The sequence below is a fragment of the Mya arenaria genome, chromosome 17 (assembly GCF_026914265.1).
Source record: "Mya arenaria isolate MELC-2E11 chromosome 17, ASM2691426v1".
Taxonomy (NCBI): Eukaryota; Metazoa; Mollusca; class Bivalvia; order Myida; family Myidae; genus Mya; species Mya arenaria.
Genome location: NC_069138.1, coordinates 47,827,450 through 47,854,656, shown reverse-complemented (window position 1 = coordinate 47,854,656; position 27,207 = coordinate 47,827,450). Strand labels below are relative to the sequence as shown.

Here is a 27,207-nt window from a genome sequence, read left to right as displayed (position 1 = left end):
ACACGGAAAGAAAATGTCAGTCTATTTTATAACAAAGTTAAACTGGATATTGTTAATAAATTTTGCTATTTGGGAGTAATGTTATCATCCAATGGAAAATTTTCAGTGGCCCAGAAAGCTTTATCTGAACAAGCACTACGTGCAATGTTTTCGTTAAATTCATTGTTTGAAAAGATACCCTTAAATGTACATGAAAAACTTAAATTATTTGATTTAATTGTTTTACCAATATTAACACATGGTTGTGAAATATGGGGATTTCATTCTGCTCCCGATATAGAAAGGGTTTATTTGAAATTTTTAAAACAATTACTAAATGTTAGATGTCAAACAATTAATGCTACTGTTTATGGTGAACTTGGCAAAGTGCCATTATATGTTATACGCCAAGAGAGGATATTGCAAATTGGTATAAGCTTGTAAATTCAAATGATAAACTGTTGTCTAGATGTTTTAAATATTGTAGTTCACTAAATATAAGCAGCTCATGGTATTCTGATGTTAAAAAATTGTTAAATGATTTAGGATTTAACTAACTATGGGATAATATGTCAGTCACTAAATTACAGTTGTCAAAAGTTATTGAAAGATTATATGATCAGCACATGCAGAAATGGTATGCGACTTTAAATGATTCGTCCAAACTTTGTACTTATAAAGATATAAAAACAAGATTTTGTTATGAAAAATATCTCGATAGTATCACTAATGTTAACCATAGAGTATCTCTAAGTAGAGTGCGATGTTCAGCACACAAGTTAGCTATAGAAGAAGGCAGATATCCCAAAAATATACCAAGACATGATAGAAAATGCATATTTTGCAATATGAATATGATTGAAGATGAATATCATTTTATTCTTGTATGTCCATTTTATAAAGATAGTAGACAAATGTGCTTACCACGATATTATTGTCATTGGCCAACCAAGAAAAAACTATGTAATTTGTTAAGTTCTGAAAATGCAGCATTATTAAGGAAACTTGCTAAATTTGTTTATATTGCCACTGAAAAGCGCAAAAGTGCTTTAATTTAATTTAATTATTGCTTATTAGTATTTGAATAGCTATATTTATATTTGTTCTTGAATTTATGCTCTTCTCATACAACATTAATGTCAATACTGTTTTATATTACCGCCGTGAATGTATATATATGCATTTGGCTACGAACATGTTAATGTTTATGCCTAATAAAAGTTCTGTTCTGTTCTTATATCAAGCACAACAAGCTCAAATAATTTAGAAAGAGAAAAAAGTGCTTTTAAGGCTTGTTGAGATAAATGCTTTTGAGCCTGCAAAAAAGTACCGTTGCGAGAAAGCGTTACTCCAAGATAAGCAAATTTATCAACGACATTTAATTTCTTGCCGTCGTAATATAAATCTACGTTTTCTAAATGGTTGCCTTTTTTACATACCATAACACAAGTTTTCTCAATATTGACAGATATACCCCATGTCTTACAATAATTATACAGATTATTTAACAATGTTTGCAGACTATCGGCAGAATATGAAAATAACACAGTATCATCTGCAAATAACAACATAAATATACGAATATCATCAATAGTAACAGCATCTACGTCATCGCTATCCAAATGATGTTGCATATCGTTAATGAAAAACAGAAATAAAAGTGGAGAGAGTGGTTCCCCTTGTTTTACACCCATATGACTTTCAAAGAAATTCGTATACTCTGAATTTACTCTGACACATGAAGCAACGACATCATATATTTTCCTAAGCATTGATACCATCCTTCTAGAAACCCCGTAGCGAATAAGCTTAAGCCAAATACCATTCCGATAAACAACATCAAACGCCTTACGGAAATCAACAAATGCACAATACAACTTTCGTTTATCATTGTTAATTACTTTGTTAATAATAGACCATAAAACAAATATGCAATCAGAAGTACTTCGTTTACTTCTAAAGCCATATTGATAGTCTGACAGTAAGTTATTATTGTCCGCCCACAGCCGCAGCCTATTATCTAGAATAATTGAATATAATTTCGAAAAAATACTTGTGAGGGTAATGCCTCTGTAGTTGTTTACATCGTTTAGATTACCTTTCTTAGGTACAGGGACAATAATACCTTTTGTCCAGCTAGTCGGATACAGAGAGTTGAAATACATATAATTAAATAATTTGCTTAACATCGGAGCAAATATGTCTTTACATTCGATAAACATTTCCGCAGTTAACTTGTCTGTACCACTACTTTTACCTCGCTTAAGAATTGCAATAACTTTACCTACTTCTTCAATATCAAACTCTTTGTCTAATTGCTCAACATTAACAACATCATTACTATCTAAAATAGATCTTTCAACTTCAACATTGCTGAACATCGTGCTATCACAAAACAAATTCTTAAAATGGTAAAAAAAATCGTCTTTTGACAACTTTGAAATGCCTGATTTGCTACTGCGAAGTTTTTTAATTTCTGACCAGAATTTCTGCGGCTGTGATTTAGCTAAATTATGTAAAACATCTTTCCTATTAGCATTATAAATGTTCTTTGATTTGCGTGTTACATATCTATAGTGTTTCCGCTTTAACAGTAAGATTCTACAGTTATCATCACATTTGAAATTTCAAAAATTTCTATTAGCCAAACGAAATTCCCGTCTAGACTTTTCACATTCCTGATTAAACCATGGATTTTTAAATTTACGCTTAGGTTCTTTATGTTCAACGTTTAAGGTTCTACCACAAGCTTTAAAAGCTTTATCATATAATAACTTAGCGAAATCATCGATTCCTGAATCAATATTGCAATTATTTTCAACAATATTGTCTATAATATTACAAAATTCAATGGAATTTGAAACTATTGCATTTTTATAACATTCTATATTGTCACGATTCCACGACAGTATATTTTACGTTTTATGTCAACTGAGAGTACAAGTTCAACAGCTACATGTCTTGAAAAACGTTTCCCTATTCGGCCATTTACAATTTTCACATCACAGCTTAAACATAAATCCAAAAGTTTATTTCCGTGTGTATTAATAGTTTTATCCATAGAACATCTAGCTGGTAAATTAGGCAATATATTAGTGTCATTTCTATCAATAGAATTAATAAATTTGTCAAACTCATGTGTATTCGATAAAACATCCGACCGTACGCCTGTTCTGCAGTTCAGATCCCCGATAATTGCAGTTAAGAGTATATTGTTAATGTACAATTTGTCTCTGACTAGCGTAGCTTTTTACCCCTCATCTCTAGCTTTCCGAAGTGCCGGGAACAGGTGGCGTCGACGCTCGTTTACTTCCGGCGGATATTGATCGCTGACATTAGGGCCCCTGTTTGTAAGTTTAACCCTCTTTAGTGCATCCTTAACTAACATCTTGGAGTTAGTGTCCGAAAACTTCGCTACAATTGGGCGAGTTTTGCCAAATGAAAAGTTACCGACACGGTAAGCTCTGTCAATATGGACGGACGTTTCCACTTGCTTCATGTGTAAAATAGATTTACAAAAGTCATACACCTTTGCCTCACAGTTTTCCCCGAATTTGTTGCTGCCCCCGATGAATTGCGATGGTTGACCTGATGCATTTCCGCCTGCGTTGTCCCCGGAAATTACGTCATGTTGGACAGGCTGCTGGTAGATTGAGTCTCCAGGACCCTCAGGTATCCCCCAGATTAAGCAATTATCTCGCATAGATCGGCATTTAAGATCAATCACAGTTTCATTGGTTAAATCCACATGCTCTCTCAGTTTCTGGTTTTCAAATATTACACTTTTTAACTCCGTTTTCAACACATCTATTTTATTTGAGTTTTCTAATGTTGTAGTGCATATTTCATCGTATTGATCGCTCACAAATTGATTGCTTTTCTCGATGTCCGCGATTTTGCACTCCATGTTGGTCAAACGGTCATTAATACCTTGAACACTAATCTTTAAATTGTGTAACTCGCCTACTATTTTTGTGTCCATGATCTTTTGTGTACAAGAGTCCGAGTTCAAATTCTGTGACAATACTGGCGATGCCCCCGTGGGTACATTCATATAATATGGGGGGGTGCTGAGAATACATCTGGGCAACAGGAGTCATTTGAGTCATTTGGTTATATGGAGTTGAATAAGTGAACGTTTGGTTTGACTGATTTGGTGACAAATGCAATACTGACGAATTTTGTTGATTTCCCTGACCTGTCGCCATTTTACGTTTCGCGTCGTAATCCTCCACAGGCGGGCTCCTGTTCTCCTGTTTCCTCTTTTTAGATGACTTGGTCATCCGTAATCACAAAGGGAGTACGTCCAATTTAAGACACAATATAACACCGTATATCCAGATCAAAATCAGGGGGATTATTGAAATATATCCAATAGAAAACTAAAAAAAAGCAATTTTTTAGCAGATTTTAAAATTTGCGACCACCATGTTTACGCATGCGCACTAACAGATGCCATTCAGGATCGACAATAGCATGAATGCGTGTCGGTGAGGATTTACAGTGCAATTAACCAAACTCCTATTCATTATCAAAATGGGAATGTGTGAAAAACACCACTGTCGTAATTGCGACCTTCATCCCTATAATCACCTATGAATGCAAAGTAAACAATAAGTGATAATTGATTTCGGTAACATAAATTTTGTGTCGTTTTATTTTGTTTATTGATCCCGAGTCCGTTTGTTAATTGTCCTTTTGTTTACCAATTATTAAATTGTAATTGAGAACCGTGTTACGATATCTGTGTTAACAAGGATTATGCTATGTCGTTGTATGTTATTGAGTCGCGTTCCCGTCTTTAGTTTTGTGTAAAGTTATATTTTGTGGTGCTTATTATTAAACTTTGATTATTTTATCGTTCTTTTAATTTATTTAGAAAAAATATAAATAATTTTCTGAAAATACACATAACATTCCTTTTAATTATTATTTAGCCTACCCGGCTTTAAAATTATTAGCTGTTGCAGCTTTAAATACACCCTGCTTTGCTCCGGGTACTTTTGACAGCGTGTTTTACACATTTTTCTGTGACGTCAAAGGTGTCAATATAAATAATACCCGCTCTAAACGAAACATGAGTCGATCAATACCGTCGATATTGTATTGTCGGAATACTTGAGAAATACCAATAATAAATGAAGAGAAACAATTAAACCTTTTCGCAAATATTTCTAATGTAAATCGGACTTGAGTTGGTAATTCTAAATCATAGGAACATAACTGTAAACTTGTTTATAATGCAGGAAATTGCACCATTTTGATTACGAGAATAAAAACAAATCGGCGTCGGGCGGGGACACCCCTCCCAAACCCTCCCCTCCCGACATGCCTTATGAATTTCCTGGCGGAAACCCTGAATGGAATATGCTATAATGGGGGTATATTCAGCTCACGTTGTTATTGTACAGACGCCTTCTATGGGTCTTGTTGTCAAACAGGTAAATGATATAGTTAACATTAAACAAGAGTATAAATATATTTTCTAGCGTACCGGATAAACATTTCCGGTGAATTCAGCCGTGCTGAAAAACTCTATCTTGCACAACCATTCTTCATGAGTCACGCGCTGTGACGCAATACTTTTAATCGTTTTATTAAACACTTAATGTAAGTATGATACTTCAATAGATGATCTCCATAAACATTATCTTTACAAAAATACAGCTTTAAAACAAAACAATAACCCATTAAAGACGCTATATTGAAGAACATCCTGACTTACGCAGTGAGTACAAATTACTTCTCGTTTATCTATGTCTTTTATTCACAATTAAATATAGTTTAATATATGCTAGAAAATATATCAATCATGTGTGTCTGATCCGGATAGAAAAGTCCGACCCTCGGACACGCTGCGTAGCCGGTAACCCGCCAAGCCTCTATGGGATTTTACATTTGGCAATCAATAGTGTTTAAAGTTTAATTAACGACAATGAACTATTAATCACCCTGATTTTTAAGAAAGTACATTTTGGTTAAACGTTGGGTAAAGAAAATAATCGATACTAATGTTTTATTGTGAACAATCTATTAGTGAACAAGAGCGTGTTCATCTACAATACTACTGTTCAAATGTGAAGATATTTGACTAAACAAAGAAAGAAAAATCCCTCTGAGTAATCCTTAATGCGACAAATGTAGTTGACCATTGTATTACTTAAATTCATTGAGATATGCTTATAATTTTATTTATATCATAAATGTGTCTATTGTTCAGATTGTCCTGCAATAAGCGAGTGTAAACGCCGAAGTTGCACATCATACTACACTGTCTACTGCAAAGAGTGTAACGATGACAATGTCTTCTTCAAGCGTTACAACAGTGATAAGGAGTGTCAGAGTAAGGAGATATACTTTAAAAACAATACATCATGATATTGAAATTTAAACAATGTTTGATAATAATATTTTCCTAACTACGAACATGATGTGTCTATCGCAACCATGTGTTATTGTACATAGTTTTTCTGCATAGATAATTATAACATATTTGCTTCAGTAAAATAAAAATCTATAATTTAGGAATGTGTTCCTGGAACAACCACTATTGTTGGCCTGGAAGCTGCAGCGGACATGGTCTTACAAAGGATTGCACATGCGCAACGGAGTTTAGGAAGACTTCAACAGCTGGAGAAACATCATGTCAACCAACTAAGGCACCATCGATTTCAACTTGCGACACCGTTGCTATCGGTCCAAACGGCGAAATGAAGAGAGCAATGTCATCGACCTCTTCTTCCGCGTGTCAGTTTCTACAAGATATGTATGGCAACTATCAACCGTCTGTAATGCAATTTGATTTGGACACGGACTATTCAATTAATATTTCCAGCTCTTCGCGTCCGTCCTTTATTGTTGAACAGAACTTTGGTATAACGGACACAACAATATATATCAAACACCAATCTGTGTCAGGTATGTTTTCAAAATTGTTTAGTTCCAGAATTAATTTCGATTACACAAATGTATTCACACCCTTACTTGATCACATTCGGGCTTCGCAAGGAATAAATCAAACACGTAATATTTACACGTATGTCGTTTATATCATTATTATTTGGTTATATTTCAACTACGGCTGTGTTATTACACATTTTTTATATAATTCACATAGGAGCATTCGTTAAGTTATCAACAGAAAAGAAACTTGCTGACATAGATTCGAGTCAGTCTGTTACTAGTACGCATCAAGATTCAGGCAATTTTACTGTTACTGCAAGCACCTACGCACTGAAAGATGGCGAGGCGTATGTAAACTATTCATTATAACTCACTTTCACTTTCAAATGATCTGTATTGAAAGAATTTCTAAGATAATAATAATAATAATAATAATAACAATTATTACTATTGTAAATTAAAAACAGCTTATGTTTGGAATTCGAAGCCAAAGGTGGCGGATATTTAAAAGCAAAGGATACTAGAACGACACCCCATACTGTTCTCAACGCTAAGCCTTACCACAAAACTACGGAACAACGAAATGTTTGCTATCGTTTTGACAATCAGCCACCTGAACACTGTTTAAAACATTCGACGTGCACTTATCAGCCTTTGCAACTTAATAAAAGGATAACACGTTCTTCCATTCACAATGTTAAGTTTAACGGCTGGGTGGACCCTGTCCCTCCAGGAGGAGCCTCACACACCGCTTCATCCATCGAGAGCTACGAAATACGAGTAAATGAAGTTTTGCCCTCTGAAGGGATGCTGAAGGTAGATTACACAACCAACGTTCTCAATACAAAGGTTAACCACACAGTCACAAGCATGGATCTCAATCTTACTTCAAACGCACCAAGGCTCTATTGTTTGACTCTCGAAGTAAAGGATGTTGCAGACAATGTACGACAGTGTCGCCGCTTTGTTCTCTATGATAACACGTCGTCCATTCAAATCTGGACTGAAAAACCGTTCGTATTTACATCATCCTCACCTGCTACAAATTACACATGGCAAACCCATCACAACGATGTATGCATTAGCTGGAAAGATTATTTTTACAACGATTTCTACATAAAAAATGTACTTCTAAATCCTATTGAGGCCGACCCGCATGGGCTCATAACAGGATCTTATGAGCAAACAACTGGAGAAATACCTGTCTCCGGGACATCAAATGTATACGGTATCATTGCATACGATGTTTCGTGGAGCATGAATCATGATCCATTCACTGTAGAGAAACCTGTCCCCTCCTTCTCGAATCAATCATTTTGCATGGATTTGAATGTTAAAGACGGAGAAACATACACACTGAACATAAAGGCCATTGATATAGCTGGAAATACACTTAGCGATAATCGAACTGTATTTATTGATCGCTCAGTACCACTCATCAACAACATTTGGCTTAAGAAAGATGGATATGAAATGCTTTATGTACATAACAGCACGGACCTCTCCAAGATGCAAATGACGTTTGATGCATTTGATCCACATAGTGGTTTATCTAAAATACATTGGACATTTGGAATAGCCGATACAATGACCGAGCTACTTAGTGAGCACCTTGCTGTTACGACCATAAATGTATGTATATGTCTCGCTATTATCAATACAAATAACAAATTATTTGTGTGATGATTTGCGAATAACAAAAATGTATTTGAACGCACTGTTTCTCTGATTTCAGGATTCATGCTCAAACGCATTGTGTTACTGCCCGGATGTTGGTAACTGTGCATTCTTTAACTACACAATACCACTTAACAAACTAAATGTCAAGCATATGCACATTGGCAATCATAACAGAAACTACTCTTTTACCATAAAAGTAACAAACATGGCTGGGCTTTCAACAAGGGAACACATTGACGTGCTTGTTGATGATTCGCCGCCTTCAGAAGGTGTTGTTTATGAAGGTAAGTAAATTACACACTTTTTATATTAAATACAGTGTTTGTATTCAAAAATCAAATCAAAACATGCAAAGTATGTCTATATAGTTTTTTCATGGTAATACTATTTGCTTATTCTCATCAGGTCCAGAAGATTCCCCTGACATTGACTACACAAGTGATGATTCCATTCTCGTGCACTGGCATGGTTTTATAGACCACGAAAGCAGCATCAAACTGTACAGGGTCGGTTTGTCCGACCGATGTCTCAGTACACAAGATTTGTACAACTTTACAGAAGTACCAAGTATATCGATTTTTAGGGAGCTTCCTTTCTCTGAAAAATCAATACGAATCCCAACGACTTTTACTGGAAAGCGATTTGTGACTGTTATTGCACTAAATAATGCCATGGAACCTTCGAAGCCTGCGTGTTCAGATGGCCTTACGCGTGATCTTTCACCGCCAGAATTTAGAAATATGACGGTACAGCATGGCCAATTATCAGAAAGCCTACTCTGTTTGCATGGCGAAGTATATTTAATGCAGACAAACATGCAAAGAGCAAAGCTTTATAATACTTCCGTTTGCCGTAGTATTTGTGCTCCTAATGTTGAATCGCACATAGTAACCGAAATATATCAGACACATGATATAAAAGGAAAGGATGAAGATATGTCGTCGTTTCTTTGCGAGCACTTACCATTGTACACAAACGATACAATTATCTATCTTCCCAATGATAACATCTTTATCACTTGGGATATTGAGGAAGACGGAAGTCAAATTCAAGATTTCTTTGTTGGATTAGGACTTAGTCCTACTGAAATAGAGAGTCCGTCCATTGTAGCGTATCAGTCTACACAAAAGAAAACCTATTTCAGACGAAAACATGAAGGCATAGGCTCTGACGAATTATTCTTCATTTTCGTGAAAGTAATCAATAAAGCTGGTTTGGAGAGAATCTCAACAATAGGCCCTGTACTCATTGATCAAACACCGCCTTTGAATAGAACCCTTCCCCAAGTTATTGTTGAATCTGAGCACATTGTATTTGGATGGGATAGCAACACATTCTATGACGACGAGCAAACTGCACAAATCGATCAAATATTTTTCCAGATTGGTAGGTAAACTTTTTTCCTTAATTCTTGTGAAAAACTACAGAAACAAGCTCAGTAGCAAAATTTTTAAATATAAACCCGATTTAATGGCACAAGGTAAACGCCAAAGACATAGAACATATAATTACCTGTGTGTAAATCAGCATCGTATTTGACCTCAATTGTATTTGATAATCGTAGTTATCTTGCTTCCTTTCAGCACAAAATGGTATTGCTGTAACACCGTATCTGGAATGGCGTCTAGATACATCGTCCCTGTGCCATTCGTACTCTGGTGGATGCTTTAGATATCCCCTACGCCGTTTACAGTTACAAGATACGGACAATTTCCTCGAGTTTTACATTAACATGCATGTGTACAACAATGCTGGTCATTATTTATCTCTAGAAAGTCAACCCTTTCAGCTCCCATTAAGATATCCTCCCGGACAAACTGTTATATCTGATATAGATCCCTCAGTGAATAATAGTATTGTGGACGTTGACGCTCATTTTACGAAAGAAGTGCTTTGTGCAAGTTGGAAAGTTTTCTTACACCATGAGAATTTAGCATTGGAAGTAGGAGTAGGACTCTCAAATGCTACTGATGACGTAGTAAATTACCAACTCATAAGCAACAGCAACTCGTATTGCATACACTCAGTTGATATCAGACCAAATATCAAATATGTTTTCTTGTTAAGATCATCCGACACCGGAGGAGTTTCGGTTTCTTTTTCTGATGGCATAATGGTTTTAGACAAAGACGAAATAACGCATTCACTGTCCGTCAGGATTGGGCATGACTGCTCGAATCAAGTATCAAATACTTACGATGTTAGCTTAACAAACAACTCAGCGCGTGTGACAATTAAAGAACAGCTACACGTTGGCCAACGTTATATCTTCAACACTCCGTTCAAAACTCTTGTAACATCAGACGACGGAATTGTTTCAACAGAGGGCAAGGACACCTTCATTAGACCATTTGTGAACAGACCGGTTTTGGTTATAAAAGTTGAAGATTCAACCATGCTTGGTGACGTTTTAGGATTTCAACTAATTGAATGCCCAGTTCAGAACGTTGTTCTTCAGTCTAAACGACTGATCGTTAGTTGGAAGTTTGTTGATAAACATCTTGTTTCTCTTTATAAAAACATGGAACTGGAATACAGGGTTGGGGTCAGCGAAAATAATTTAATCGTAGGACAGAACAAAACGTTAGTTGTACCTTTTCAACCGAGTACCGGTAACAACTTTACCATTATAGAAATTTTAAACTTTCTAGCCAACAAGAAATATGTTGCTGAAGTACAGGTCTGTTCAAAACAGGATTGCATAAATCCGGTACAATCGAATGAGTTCTCTTTTGAAAGGCTTGATCCAGTTTTGCAGATAACCAAAGCATCTATTTTGCTTGAAGATTCGTGTGTCCGTGTCAGATTACATTGGTCAATTGAGGACAAGGATATTGTTATGGTTTATTATCAATGGACTTTAGCTCGGGACGCAGATGGTCGGAAACCTCTTCTCACGTGGAAATCCATTACTAATGACTCCAGCGAAATAACGGTAAAATGGTTGAGTTATATTCATAAACAGTTGTATATCTTAGACACTAGTGTCAATGGTCAAACATTTCTAGCACAAACTACATAAACATGACCTTGATTACATATTATGCTTGTTTTTTTCTATCTAAGGTTGAAGACTGTGTTGTACTGCCCGTCCATGGACATATTTCCTCATATGCTTGTATAAATGCATACTCCGTCAGCGGACAATCAATTAGACGGTGCAAAAAGCTAACAAAATTAGACTTTGGAACATATGATGCAACTGTTGTTTACGACTTTGATACTGGATTGGATTCTTGGATGCAACTTCAATCGGTAAAGCCATTTTATCTGAAACACCTTTAAGAATTTAATGTCTTTTTAATTAATTACGGATAATTCAGTTATGTTCATACTTGTATTGGAATAATTTCCTTTATCTTCATTAGATAATTCATAGTTCGGATGCTGGCGACATGTATACGTTCTTGCATGACAACGAACTAGACTTTGGTACTAGTAAGTTAAGGCCAGCCGCAGCAGTTATGCACGCAAATGAGCGTTATGTATCTTGGTATTTGATGACATCACGGCATGTACCCCATGATTGCTACACAGATGTATCGTGTTTAAAAGAAAAAATCACAACGGATGGTTTTGTTGTTTTCGAAGAAGCCGATGTGTTCGTTGCCGCTACATTCTATGTGTGTGCTTTCTCGAATAAGACAGTAGTTGAAAGGGAATTGTTCACTGAATTACTGGACGAAATTCAGTCTTGCAGTGACGGATTTATTTTAGACGACACTGCTCCCATCCCTGGGAATATTCATATTCAAAACGTAAATGGGTATTTAACTGACATCGAACATGTTGTTATAACGTGGGATCCGTTTCTTAAAGAAAGAGGCGCTACTCTTCTTGGATATCCAGAAAACATACAACATTACGTAATCGGTGTTGGTGTGTACACTTCTCGCGTATATTGATACAAAAAAATAGATCGTTAAATGATCTATCTTACAAGAATATCAAAGGTTATATTCAATGTATGCATTAAATTTCCATTCACTTTATATTATTAGTACTTGATATAATTTAATTTCGAATCATTAATATTACGGTGACTTGGTGTTAAGTCTTCATGTCATTATGGATTAAAATCTTTTTTTAAAATATAAACCTTTAATGTTTTGTTCAGGCTCCAGTCCCACCAGAGACGATATTATATCGTTCCGTAACACGGGACAAGAAACGACTGCCGTGTTATCTTTAATTGGCATCGCTGATGGCACTTCTGTGTACTTTACTGTAAACGGTAAGATTTTAACATCAAATTCAAACTATATCATAATATAACAACGCAAACATAACCATGTTACTATGAACTAGGAAATATAACAACAAATACAATGACTATCATGATAGCTATTGCAACTATGTATTGAGCGAATACGACTTACCTAAGAAAGTAAGACATAAGGTAACAATTGAATAACGTCAAAACCGTTTTAATATTTCATAATCATTTGGGTAACATAAGGAATAAAAACAAATACAAGAATTTATCTGTATTGCAGGATCTGACCATTTCGGGCTTTCGTCAGTGGCTGTTTCAACGGAGTTTGTTACGGACACATCAGCACCAAAGGAAGGGAAAATACACTTTGATCAACAACATGCGTATTACAACGGTGACACAATAAGTATACGTCTTGTTGGTTTTCATGACGATCACAGCGGAATAAGTCATTTTAATGTCGGAATCGGATCAAGCGACAACACGGTGGATGCATTATCTATGACAAAGTATTATTCAGATACTTTCATCATTGATCTTCATGATTCAAATATCATAGAAGGCTATGAATACTTCGTTCGTGTGCAGGTAAGCTGCTGTCAGCTTTTGGAAAATAAAGAAATATAAAAGTCATAAGTAGATCAAACGTGTGAACGATATATGGGATATCTGTAACAATGTAATTTACAAAACAATATAATCGTTGTATTTGAATTATTACAGGCGATCAACAGGGCAGATATTCCGAGTACAATCGTGTCAAAACGATTTATTTTAGATAGAACACCACCTTGTGGAGGACACGTTTTGGATGGAAACTGGGAAAGCAAGGTTGGTTTAATGGGATGTTCTACTTACACAATGTATTGCCTTAAATGATGTTGCTTTATTTGATCATGTCATGATCTACATCAATACAGGTTGTCAAGAATGTCTAAGGACTACAAAACACTTTGGAAGCATGTACATATTTACACAATAACTTTATAATAGCCAGCGTATATGTATATGATAGTACATTTCAGCAGACATGGGTGATTTTTTTAATTTCAGATTGACCTTGACTATCAATCAGACATATACACGATCCATGCACACTGGAAAGATTTCTCAGACATAGAAAGCCACATAGACTATTTCAATGTAGGACTTGGAACAGACCACTACGCTACAGACGTTCAGTCATTTATAAACGTTGGACTGAAGCAAGGTATATGTGTGTTCATAGGTTCATATGTATTATGTTAATATTATTTATTTGTTATTAATGAGTACGCATGTTATTGACCTCTTTGTGTGCGTTTATTTGGTTTTCAGATATAATTTGGAATGGTCCGTTTATCCCAGGAGAGAAATATTACACAACAGTAGAAAGCTGTAATAAAGCTGGACTCTGTACACAAAGATCGTCAGATGGAATTATATTGGACAACTCACCACCAATCATTGGTCGTGTACAAGCCGGGTCTAGTGTACGACACAGCAGATATTTACCGTTAAAGTTAGTTTAAACCACACACAGTTTAAATAAGCGGTATCGATGCAATTCCAGATGCTATTACATTTAAACACTAATATTAAGAATACTTTTAAACGATCTCCTAATAATGTTTTATGTGTATTGCAGCACGTCACTGAGATTACAATGGGCTGGATTTGAGGACCCTCATTCAGATATCGATCATTTTGAAGTGTGTTTAGGACGTCAGAAAAACATGTGTGACATTGTTCCTTCATTCAATGCCCTTCTTCAGTCTTATATGATAAAGTCGAATATATCTCTGCCCATAAAAACGCCAATTTTTGCAACTGTTTGGGCCTTCAATGGAGTCGGGATGAACGTTTCAAGTGCATCCGATGCGATTCTCGTGGACATAACAGCACCTTACAACAAAATAAAGCCTTCAATAATGCTTGATTATAACACAATCAAGGACAAAACCTCTCAATGGGAAAAGTCGATTATTAGAGTGTTTTGGGATTTTTTAGACGACGAAAGCCCGATATATAGTCACGAGTTATCCCTCTTTACACATCACGAAGGACACACACCTGTTGAAAAAGTACATCTCGGATCCGAAAAACAGTACATCATTAACTTAGATGGAAACAATTGGCTGCATAGTGGTGACACATATTTTGTTGTTATTACTAGTTGTAACGCGGCAGGGCTATGCTCAACAGAGAGAACAAACGATATTCTCATCGACTCAACTCCCCCACACCAGGGTGGACTAAAACCACAAATGCTTTGGGAAAATTATAGAGATACCAGTGGACTCCACTCTACTCTTTCCTTGACTTGGTATGGTTTCTACGATCAGGAATCTAGTATAGATAGATATTATGTTACTGTTTCAAGGTATTTTACCAAGCAGGAACTGTCCGGTGGTGTCCTTATCCGAAACCATGATAACACATCAGACGAACAACATGGCAATTTCACACTTACAGAACCGTTAAACCCTAACGATGTTATAATTGTTTCTGTCTGGACTGCAAATAGTGTAGGGTTAAACAGCTCGGTTTCACGTGTATCTCTATTTTCATTGTCAAGTATGCCATCTTCCGTTATTATTGAAAATCAGCGGGGAATACTCGAACTCGAGAAGCACTCTTGTGACGTTCATTTTTGCAACAAGGACTGTACATGCGCTGTAGTTGGAAAACCATGCAATGCAGTTGAAACAAATATGTCCTGCGTCGAGATTGATGCATTTAACACGACTGATAGCGACTTAACAAAGTTTGCAGTTTTTGGAGGCCTTCAGTTCCAGCCTTTAACTTTAACGGCCTCATCAGCTTGTCTCGCCGGTCACTGGATGCAGATCGAACACTCGAGAAAGGATCCAGACATTCATAGATTTGAGTGGAGTATTGGAATTCATAATCAACCGTATGGAGAAGGGGTTTTCGATTTACAAAAAGAGTTCCCCTGGGTTGATATAGGTTTGCGACAAGAATTCGTTCACTGTCTGCCAATTAATAGATCGCTTGTCCATGGCGAGCTCTACGACATTTACGTAAAAACATGGTACGGACCAAGTGCATTCGCAATCTTTACGTCTAAGCCTATTAAGGTTGATCAAACATCACCAAGTTTGCGTAGAGGACGATATATCATTGAAGGAATTGACGATTGTGCAACAGATCTTGACTTCATAGACTGGACCGATGAGATTTCGGCTTGTTGGTCCGGAGTCTTTAGTGAGCAAAAGAGTTATATACAACATTACTTGGTTGCTTTAGGAACTTCACCGAACGGTACATACCTATAGAAACAAGTTAATATTTATAAGATTTAAATGCATTATTTACCATTTGAACAATTTAGTTAAAGGCAATGATTATGAATTTGAACAATCTATATATAATGAGATTTATATTGTAAAAATATGTTTCAGTCGATGACGTATTTGCATCAGAGAATATTGGATTGAACACTAATATTTCCATCGGAAATCTGACTTTGGAGCACGCCGTTAAATACTATTTTACTGTCACAGCCGTGAACACGGCAGGGCTTCACACTTCGTTATCGTCAGACGGTTTCATAGTTGATACGACCCCACCGACAAATGGCGTTGTTTTTAATACAATTACGCATAGGAACGTTGCATACCAATCATCCGTTACCTCTCTGGGACTTTCGTGGCATGGGTTTCAGGACCATTGTTCAGGAATAAAAAGTTACTATGTTGCTGTGGAAAATCAGGAGTCATCACATTTGTATAGGAATTTCACACTTATTGGTCTCAAAACGAGCGTTACATTCAAGGATGTAGACTTGATTCCAGGAAGCGTTTATTACGGAGTGGTCAAGGCCATTGATGCCGCGGAACATGAAAGTGATGTTATTGTTTCCCCAGGGGTTATTATCGATCCTACTCCACCCAAAGGCTACGACTGTATCCAATTTGAAAACATTGTTGCCATTGAATTATTAGAGAATTCGGAGGATACTTGGACAAAGACAATTGTTGCGCAATTAGACAAAGATGCAATATACAGAATAGAAGGATCTATTGAAAATGCTTTTGTAGATTCAGTTATTCTTCAAATCAATCGTTTCATGACCAGAATTCAAACTGTTCTGAATCATAAACAATTTTCTGAATTTTCATATACTTTCATGCCAATTGAAAATAGAACCCAAAACATTACCATTATTGTTGAAAATCATAATAATTTCAATAACAACTTAAAACAAATTCATTTACAAAAATGTATGTCTTTCATGGAAAACAAGTCAAAAGCTCTTCATGTTCGGCAAATAAGACATGATTCTGTAGCTGTTACTGCTATGATTCAGGATAAAGAAAGTGATCTGAAAAAGGTATGGAATAGAAATCATAATCAATGTAGTTAAAATAAGTTGATATTGTTTAATATGTTCATCATGATTGTAATAACGATGGATTATATTTATTAATTAGGATTAGTATAAGTACCTAGCATTTTATTTAAATAGTATGCATGTATTAGTTTACATATTTATGTAAACATGTTGTAACCCTTAGATTCATTTATTTATTTTCATTTTAAAATGTAGTATAACTGTGTAACTTTTCATTTACAGTGTTGTTGTTTTTGTGTGTTGTTTTTTTCATTTACAAAAATATTATTCTTTATGTTGTTGTTGTTTTTTTTAATTTTACTTTAGGTACAAATTGGTGCCGGTACAACCCCTGGAGGGTTTCAAATTCAGCTATTAACTGCTATTCATGCTGATATAATGAGTGTGATTATTAAAGGTCACCTCGTGCATGCGATGAAAGTATATACGACAGTTATTGCTGAGAATCATGCAGGCCTGACATCTGTTTTCCAATCAACAGAACCAATTATTATTGACCATACTTCTCCGCTTATCACCGATCTTGAAGCTTCAGCAACGGTAGTCTTTGTAAATAATTCGGGTGAGATCGCTTCGAGAGTGCAGGTTAATGCATCATGGAATGTGGTAGACGATGAGAGCGATATTAAACATTGTACTTGTTCTATTGGTAAGTCTTAATGAAACGTAACAATTGGTATACATAGTATTTTCAAGTTTGGTAGATGGTCTTGTGTTCATTTTTTACTTCTACAAGGAAATCACTTTAACAAATATTACCAATTGGATTGATACAACACGACGTGTGAAATTCATACTGACCCTTCGATTATATTGCAGGAATGCTTCCAAACAAAGACAATGTACAAGACAAGTGGTATACAGATACTCTGACATCGTGTGAGTCGAACCTTCTGCAGTTTAACCACAGCGATAAGGTCTACGTCAATATCAAGTGTGTCAATAATGTTGAGCTAGCAACGACAACAACTGTAGCCTCTAATACCGTGTCCATGGATTTCATTACTTCAAACCAAGTAACAGTCAACATTTTACCAGTTAACGAAGGTCAGTTCAGCTCACTACCGATTACTGTAGGCCAATCTGAAATACAATCAAACACATCCTTAGTGCAGATCAGTTGGTCAGAATTCGAAGATACCTCCGGTATTGATTTTTACGAATATTGCATATCAGACGACAAAAATGCAACCATCGTAGACTGGACAAATGTTCACTTGAAGACAGTGGCAAGTGCTCGCGGACTTACATTATACAATACAGAAACATTAAACGTACACGTCAGGGCTACAAACACTGGACAACATAGAAGTGAGGCCGTTCATGCCTCCTTATTTATCATCAGCCAACCTCCAGCTTTGTCAGGTAAAACCATATGGTACATCTTAAGCAAGACTCAGACTTAAGTTTAACATTGATAAAAAGGTATTTATCAGTTTTTTAAATACTAAAATTAAAAAGTGCACATATCGATAGCATTAAAATTAGCATGACTTTTTTACAGGATCATTTAATACTCAAATCGTTTGCAGAGAAAGTCAACTTTATCCTAAAACAAGTCAGATGATAGGTTTGAATTAGACTGACCGTTTTACACAGCGGTCAAAGCTGCACTCTCACAGAGTGAACGTTTTAACATTCTTTATTATTTTTTCTCTTGGAACGAGCGAATTCTTGCGAAAACCCATGAAAACCAGTTATATAAGACTGCTGACAAAAAATAAATTCGCAGATTTTTACATTTAAGTTCAAAAACTGATGTTTTATGCATTTTTTAAACCGTAGGTAACGGTTTAAGCCATAAAACATTAATTTTCGAACGGAATCTACTATCTGAGTTTTTGTCAGCAATCTTATATCATTGGTTTGCAGATATTTACGCAAAACTTTGCTCTTTCAAAGACAAAAAATAAAAATAAAAGTTGTAAAACTGGTAAATCTGTGAGAGTGCAGCTTTAATGCATACCAATCGTTTTGAATTTGAAATTAAAAGTACAAACTTTTTAAATGACTGCATTGCATTTGCATTGCATATTTGATTAATATACATCCTAATTGTCTACATTATGGCAATCTACTTTGATAAACTTGTTTAGAAAACAAATATACTGCTCGAACTTATTTATGGTTGTTACATTAAACTTTGAATTGCATTGCAAGTTTAACTGTGTCCATGTATAAATAGTGTTTCATTGCAGCTCAACATGTAAAAAAATCATACATAAGATCTTTAGGAAGAAGGGTCGGAGGTAATGCCAAACCAATCATAGGAAAACAAAGTAGGCTTAGTAAGTCTTCTCAAATAACTCTAGTACTTGTTCAGCTGAATTTATGATATCTTACATTATTTTTATATAATTTCAGGAATTCCAATGCTTGTAACTCGAAACGAACATATAATTCATATCGACTGGGGACAAGCATTCGATACACTTCCTGAAATTCCAGTTGTGTATAGCCTCGTCGTGGGATCGAAAGAAGAATTCACCGATGTTCTTGACATCAGCTATTACACCGGACATACGTATGATATTGTGGCTCCGTCGTCTACGCTGATTTCCCCAAATATAAAAGAGCTGTTCTTCACTATAACATGTGTTTATCCAACAGGGATTTCGAGCGTTTACAGGACAATATTCACAATGTAATAATTTACTTGGTAGTGGCACCGCGTAATTGTTTCCAGGCTTGTGTGTTTGTAATTTTCAATATTTAGCTTTCAATATATCCATATATTTGCCTTACTGTTGTATGATTTTTATGTTCCATCTTATTTTCATTTTTGAAATGTATTCTTAATTAATGTCATTTATTTCAAACGTCAACTGTCGAATGACAGCTAAAGAAAAATGAAAAATTCGGATTGCATTCGATATTTTATTAATGTTATTCCGTCCAATATAGTTGCTGTATGATTATCTAGTATATATTTACCTGGTAGCTTGTAGCTTATATTTCATTCATTGATTTACTTTATATATGTTCCAGTACTTTTATATCATTCCTTCCAATGTATTTCATATATGAGTATCTCTATGCTTCATTGTTTAGTTTATATTTCTTGTTGGCTGTTTTTACGTTGATACCAGTTTTATTGATACGCTTCCTTTCATTTTCTAATAAAAATCATTGTGTGGGATGTTTTCTGTTTTCTACAATACTCTATATATCTTATTGTATGACACCAAGGCTGTAAGTCCAAGAGACCTATAACTGATATCCCAACAAACCATTACAGTCACATCACATATCAAAATGTCCATTAATTTACTAAGTAATTACATGATTACTTAGTAAAAACGTTTACATTTTAAAAAAGAGTAAGACATTTTCAAAATGAAAATATTATTGAAATGGTATATTTTTATCCCCAATCAATTTTGTTACAATTAATTGTCATGGCAATGTAAATATCTCACGACATACAAAAACCTTTAACACTATAGATCAATACAAAGATAACAGATTATAATAACGGGTTTTAATGAATTACACGCAGTATTCTAAATAAGTAGCTGCATAAATTGGATAGAAAAGCACCGTATAAAAATGGCGTTGTACGTGAAGATATGTTGACTTAAAAGTGAAAGTAGTAATAAGTTGATTGGTTAATTTAAAACACTGACGTATGAGTTTTATATATGAGTACTATAACTCGATTTTTAACAAACTACACTACACTTTATGTAAAAGTTACCCAACCTGATAATTTACGGGGCGGAGTAATAAATGAGAATTAGGGTATTTTAACAAAATACGAATAGATATATTTGTAACACTTTTATTGAAATATAAAAGTCACACCCTCTTCTTGCATTCTTCAACATTTGATCATAGTTAAAAAAACGTATGAATACGAGTATCACATGTGCCTGAATGTACATGCTACCATGGCATCCAATGCACCTCTTGTTGAGCAAGTTAAACATTTATTTTACCAGCTAAATACTAAACACGTGCGCCTTTATCTGTCAATAATGTTTGTAAGATCACAATAAACAAACGAATACGTCAAAAACATGAAGCATATAAGGCACGTTGTCAATAAATGTATACCAGGGTTAATCATGAAGGAATTCATTGGAGGATATGAAATAGTTTTAGAGCACTTAATCTCAACATATTTCCGCATTTATCAACCATAGCAAAATGGAAAAATTATAAGCCTAATCGGGGTAAGTATCAGCTTGAATGCAATGAAGAAGGAATTTAGACACGCAATAAAACACCGTTCTGATAGATGAGAAGCTTATATATAACGAATCGTATAATAATGCAAAATATGTAATATCTATATTATTTCATCACTTTGTCTTCTTCATAAGATCTGCTATCTCGATTTATATTAAATTTATTCTTTAAACGTATATACATGTAGGTAATTAGCTCTTTGTACATGAACTAAGATACACAATCTAAAAGATTATGATCTTTGGAGTACAGTTTCTTTTTATTAGGTAAGTTCCACCTATTTTTGCTATTAAAGTGTTATTATCGGAGTAGAATTTATAGAAGGTAGAAATTCCATATGCCCTTGTACAATATTCCGAATTATTGTTCTAGACTTTTACAAAAAAGCCTTGTGTACATACTATTTTCTCATTAATAAATAAATTCAGAAATTATGAAAACAAAATTATGGACAACTCAAACACATAAACTTTCACAATTCCTGCACTATAAAATTTGCAAAATCGTTTAAATTGCAACAAAATTGCATCAAATTTCGGCATAAAACGTTCGCGCTCAGTTTGCCTTTTTAAAAATATCACACTCATTAAATGTATCGGTTCATGCTGGGAAATCCTAGAAAATATAAATAATGTCTAGTTAGATTGGTATTTGTTTAAGCGAGATTTCTTTTGTTATCCAATCTTGGCAATGTGAATTTACAAGTTTCGTTAAGTATAAATTAAGTATGGACAGAAATATCACTTAAACGAAAGTACATCCAATCTAAAAAAAATATTGCAAGACTCTTTAAAATGGGTACATCACATACTATACATCGTATATCTATAGTCTACTATAAAACATTTAAATCAGATTTAAAAGAAATTATCGTTTAATTATTAAAAGTTTGTAAAAAAATTATGTTGACAATGTTTAGATGGGCAACACATAATGTCTTAATATAAGGCAGATACAGAAATTTGAAAGGGAAAATAAAATATTTACAATATGCCATAGAAACTCTGTTGAAAATTAATTTTCCTACTTGTATATCCATTGTATCTTAACTTAAGAATAACGAATTGAGTTTGCCTGAAGTGTTATACACGTTGGCATTGTATTGCTTACATTACTTTCTAAAAGTCCAGAAAAAATTATAAACAGAATTACAATTTACTGATACTGTGCTCGGATCGGATATAAAAAATATGAGCTGCATCGAACGATTGTGGGCCTTTGAACACACCTCTTACCAATAATATTATCATTAATGAAAAATCCAAAACTATTTATTTTAATGTGTTTTAACTTCTTCCAAACTTTTAAAGAGGACTTTCATTAGCGCATCACAGTCTTGACGATTGACAATTACTTAAGTCATGTTTCCATGAAAGCTACCGCGTTCGTCCCGACTTAGTTCATAGCGTATGTTTCATACGGCCTGATTGTTTCACACACTTCAAAGAAATCCTTGCACTCACCTTTATTTGTGTTTCATAAAGAATTCATGCTAGGACAAAAATAAAATTGTAGATTTTTGAAATACGGATAAACAAGCATGTCTTTAAAATAATGTACTTCTGTTAGGACTTCATATGTCTGTCTACAAATTAAGTAATCAGGATAAGCAACGCATGTTCTTACTGGTAAAACTCACATCTTTGCAGTATTCCTTCCTGGTGTATTTAATATACCAAATAAAACATTAATTTCATGTGTACGACTGAAGGCTAAAAACCACGCGATGTGGTTTATATGTGGCTTAAACTGTGATAGAGTCATGCAAATTACATCGTTCATTATTGTTCTTGTTCTTTATGTATCTTCCGATAAGATATTGGCTTGACCCTTTGACTTTGATTGTGATTTAATAGGCGTTTGTTTGATCGTAGACCACAATAAATCTCCAATCGGTAAGCTGTCACATGACGCTTAGCAGTCAAGTACTTGAGCAGTATTGCAAAAAATAAATGAGGCCTACATAAATAACATTTATGAACTTCATTTACTATTGTATAGTTCATTTACAATTATCTTTATTGTATCTTATATGTTTTTTGAAACTAAAGAAAACTAAATAGTGATAAATGACACTGATGAAGTGTGATGTGTCTTATCAAGATTGGCCAAAAAAAAAAGCGAATATTTATAACATGAAACTGCTGATTTGACTATTTGCAAAAAACTTATGAGTTGTCAGCATTTTATGTTGATAATTGCGCCGTTACTAAAACACACAAAACAACAAACGAAACAGTATTTGTAAGTATTATAGTGGGCCATTTTTCGGAACAAAGCACAAGCGTATTCTGTCTTCCTGTCACTTTTTGGTCTCCAAATTATCTTAGTCACTGAGTAATAACAATAAGTACAATGAAATATAAACAGCTTTATTAAATCATGATCACCAAGCCGGACAATTGTGTTCCCTCCGGATATTCCGGTTTCCCCTACAACACAATATTTGTATGAAAAACTACACAAACAAGCACAGTTGTCAAAATTTGAAACATAAACCTCGTCTAATGGCACATAGTCAACGCCAAGAACCTAAAACAACAAACAATCACAAATCAGAACCATGAAACAACAACATAAAACTCCAATATTATAAATTATTAATATAATGTTGTTATAACTTGTTTCACAATCTTTGTAAATTAAAGAAGTTGTTTTTTTCTAAAAGTTGATTTCAAAATTAACTCATCCTCTCCTTCGTAAGCATGGTATTAAACAGAAACTAATGACCAATCGAAGGAAAGAAGGGACCAAAAAACTGGTCATAAACTGTTCTTAAAATCAATAAATGTCTTTTAAAGCCATAACTGATTACAATCAATAACGACTGACTGACGATTCACTGAAAAAATAAAATAGCAAATTTAAAGTATACTGCCTTCTTATTGGACAAAATATTATTTTGACCACCAACAGCTTCTTTATTGGTAAGTTAAAAATCGAAAACTGTCGGGTGTAGTTTAAAATATCCGCATGGCATAACTGTCGGATGTAAATTAATAACTCAACATAACACGGTTAAACTGCCGGGTGTAAGTCAATAACTAAACAAGACAGGGTTAAACTGTCGTGTGTAAGTTTTATAATTGAACATGACATGGTAAGTATGTCGGTTGTAAGTTTATAACTGAACATGACATGCTAAAACTGCCGGGTGTAAGTTAATCTCAACATGCCGTTGTCAAACTGTCGGTTGTAAGTTTATAACTGAATGAGGCGTGTATATAACTGAACATGACATTGTTAAACTGTCGGGCGTAAGTTAATAACTCGACATGTGATCGGTAGTTTTTGGTTTACATAATCTTAGCCATGTTGAAGACCTTTTTTATACAAAGGTTGTAGTAACCCCCAGTAAATTTACATTTTACTGACCGTTTCAAGGCGGTACCTAACAATTCTTGATAAACATACTAATTATTTATATATATATATATATATATATATATATATATATATACATATACATATAGTATTTATGCACTGTGCTGTTTGTAGAGTTTTGTGCTGTTCTATGTTTCTTGTTTGTGAATTTGTGTTCTATGTCTTTGGCGTTTGCCCATTGCCACTAAACCGGGTTTATGATTAAACTTTTTGCTACTGAGCATGTTTCTGTAGCTTTTTGCATATATAATGACATGGTTAAACTGTCGGGTGTAAGTTGAAAACTGAACATAACATGAAACAACTGTCGGATTAAAGTTTATACCTTAACACGACATAGTCCCACTGTCGGATGTAAGTTTTTAACTCAACATGACATGGTAAAACTGCCGGACTTAAGTTATTAACATAACATGATAGGGTAAAACTGTCAAATGTAAGTTTATTACTCAAAATGACAAGATATTGCAACCGGATAAATAACGGTCATCATAACATTTCTTTGCAGTTAATGGTCAAAACGAGAACGATAAATATCATCAACTGGAATTAAGGGTCGTAAGGGATAATTAAGTTGTTATATTATCAATTAATGTAATATGTGTGATTCATATTAATCCAAGTTTAAGAATTTTGCAAACCAAAAGTAAAGTCCACTTTTATTTTTTGTTCTAAACTCTAGCGTATGTGATGGCAAAAGTTTTTAAAATCATGTTACTTATGAACTTTTTAATTTCTTAAAACAAACACAGCAAAGGAACTATGAAGGTACTCAAATACTTCTTTAAACATAACTTTAAATTTAACTTGAAAATCATTTAGATTTCAATAGGTTTCATCAAAACGAATTTCTCAGTTATTGTCTGGTATCAAACTCTTGATGACGAAATGTCCTTGCTACCAGCATTTTGTTTACACTACACTAAATTAATTAAATTTTGAACCCTGTAAAAACACGAGGGATAATCTTTCATCGTGTCGGCAATTTTTACTTTTTATTTGTACATGGAATTTACCACTTATATCAGTAACGTGAATTTCAACTAGCATGTAGCCAATGTATGCATAGTATTTTATAGTGTAATGTTCAACAGTCGAAGCTGAAGTTAGGGGGTGGACTAAAATGCAAAGGGGTTGTGTATCGAAACCAGGAGGATATAATCGAACAGTGGGGAAACTACTTTAAATATCTTAACTTGCTTTCCGAACAAGATGATTTGATAGTGAATGGAAACAAACTGTAAAAATTAGTGTTGATCGTGCTTTAAAAAGACCTGTTCTTGACCCGGAAGTCATGGTTTCACATGAAGTGGTTGCCAATTGTATTAAAATGCTTCCGACGGGGAAGGCCTGTCGGCCCGATGAAAAAAAGTCATGAACACTTGTTAAACGACACAATAGCTTAATCCCTTTTGGTATTGAAAACCGCTATGTTGAAACATTAAGAATGAGTTTACATTTTGCCAGAAAATTCATCTTTCCAGTTCATCTTTGTTTTTTCTTGACGCCCGTTGTTGCCCGACAGCCTCTTTTTTAACTGCTGATAATGGACCAGTACAAAAAAGCTTCAGAACCGAGCATCGACAGTAAAATGATAATAGCGGAACATGTATACGGTCTTTTCAAGTCGTCTGAGGTACCGCGGTTTATACTTAGAGAAACTTACAGTACTACAGTGGACCCGCCAGGGGGATAAGAGTTCACCTCTACTGTACCTGATCTATATTGACGCTATGGTTGATAAAATGGAACGCAGTCGAAAAGGATTATGCATCTATGACATCAATATGAGCGCACTTAGAGTAGCAGATGATATGCTAGCAGTGCTTGTCTCATATTCGAAAAATTGGAACTGACAATATGCTAAAAATATTTTACGATTATTACAGAAAGTGGAGATTCCTGTACAACTAAAAATGTTCATGTGTTGTGTTTAATAAACAATGCTTACCAACAAATACTAAACTGCCTTCATTTTTTTAGAAAAAATCCAATTCCAAGTTGTGTAAATTATACGCACTTAGGCATATTTTTGGTCCTGGAATGTATAAAGATCGCATGCATCAAGTTACGTGGAGTGTATATGAATATTTGCAGTAGTAGCATAGACCCCGACACCATCAGTGCAAAGGTGAGAGGATGGAAACTACGCATCATTTGTGCATGAAGCGGTTGCATAGATTTCAAAGGACCATCTCCACCAAATATGTGTTGATGACGCTTAATATGATATCCATAGAATCTATTATATACTATAAAAAGCTTGTCAATATTTATCAAAGAACCGTGCTTAATAACAGGATTATTCAATTTATTCACTATGATTTTACCGATTTCTACAGAAATATGGTTTAGTTGAACATTTATAAAACTACATTGATACTGAAAAGTGTCCATCAAAATACTCCTGAAAAAAGACTTTGGATCACAACGTTAAACGCATAAGCTACTATGGAATAATTGTCGAAAACCAAGCCGTTATAAATGTTATATGTTA

General features: G+C 34.6%; 1 protein-coding gene across 2 annotated transcripts in view; it reads left to right on the top strand.

Moving 5' to 3' along the window:
* LOC128224473 (uncharacterized) overlaps positions 1 to 20,271 on the top strand; it is a 34,449-nt gene extending 14,178 nt beyond the window's left edge. Inside the window, exons 2-21 of one of the 2 annotated variants that reach the window (XM_052934318.1) lie at positions 6,200 to 6,322; positions 6,505 to 6,897; positions 7,097 to 7,229; positions 7,350 to 8,514; positions 8,618 to 8,846; positions 8,968 to 9,948; positions 10,146 to 11,497; positions 11,629 to 11,817; positions 11,931 to 12,441; positions 12,680 to 12,796; positions 13,059 to 13,366; positions 13,502 to 13,609; positions 13,832 to 13,988; positions 14,096 to 14,279; positions 14,406 to 16,042; positions 16,183 to 17,114; positions 17,442 to 17,784; positions 17,955 to 18,182; positions 18,312 to 18,500; positions 19,500 to 20,271. In XM_052934318.1, coding sequence (XP_052790278.1) covers positions 6,200 to 6,322; positions 6,505 to 6,897; positions 7,097 to 7,229; positions 7,350 to 8,514; positions 8,618 to 8,846; positions 8,968 to 9,948; positions 10,146 to 11,497; positions 11,629 to 11,817; positions 11,931 to 12,441; positions 12,680 to 12,796; positions 13,059 to 13,366; positions 13,502 to 13,609; positions 13,832 to 13,988; positions 14,096 to 14,279; positions 14,406 to 16,042; positions 16,183 to 17,114; positions 17,442 to 17,784; positions 17,955 to 18,182; positions 18,312 to 18,500; positions 19,500 to 19,783 — 9,563 coding nt within the window. In that variant the 3' untranslated portion in view covers positions 19,784 to 20,271. Of the gene's footprint in view, positions 1 to 6,199; positions 6,323 to 6,504; positions 6,898 to 7,096; positions 7,230 to 7,349; positions 8,515 to 8,617; positions 8,847 to 8,967; positions 9,949 to 10,145; positions 11,498 to 11,628; positions 11,818 to 11,930; positions 12,442 to 12,679; positions 12,797 to 13,058; positions 13,367 to 13,501; positions 13,610 to 13,831; positions 13,989 to 14,095; positions 14,280 to 14,405; positions 16,043 to 16,182; positions 17,115 to 17,441; positions 17,785 to 17,954; positions 18,501 to 19,499 lie in introns of both variants that reach the window. The other variant, XM_052934317.1, reaches the window with a different exon arrangement.
* Positions 20,272 to 27,207: the final 6,936 nt, after the last annotated feature.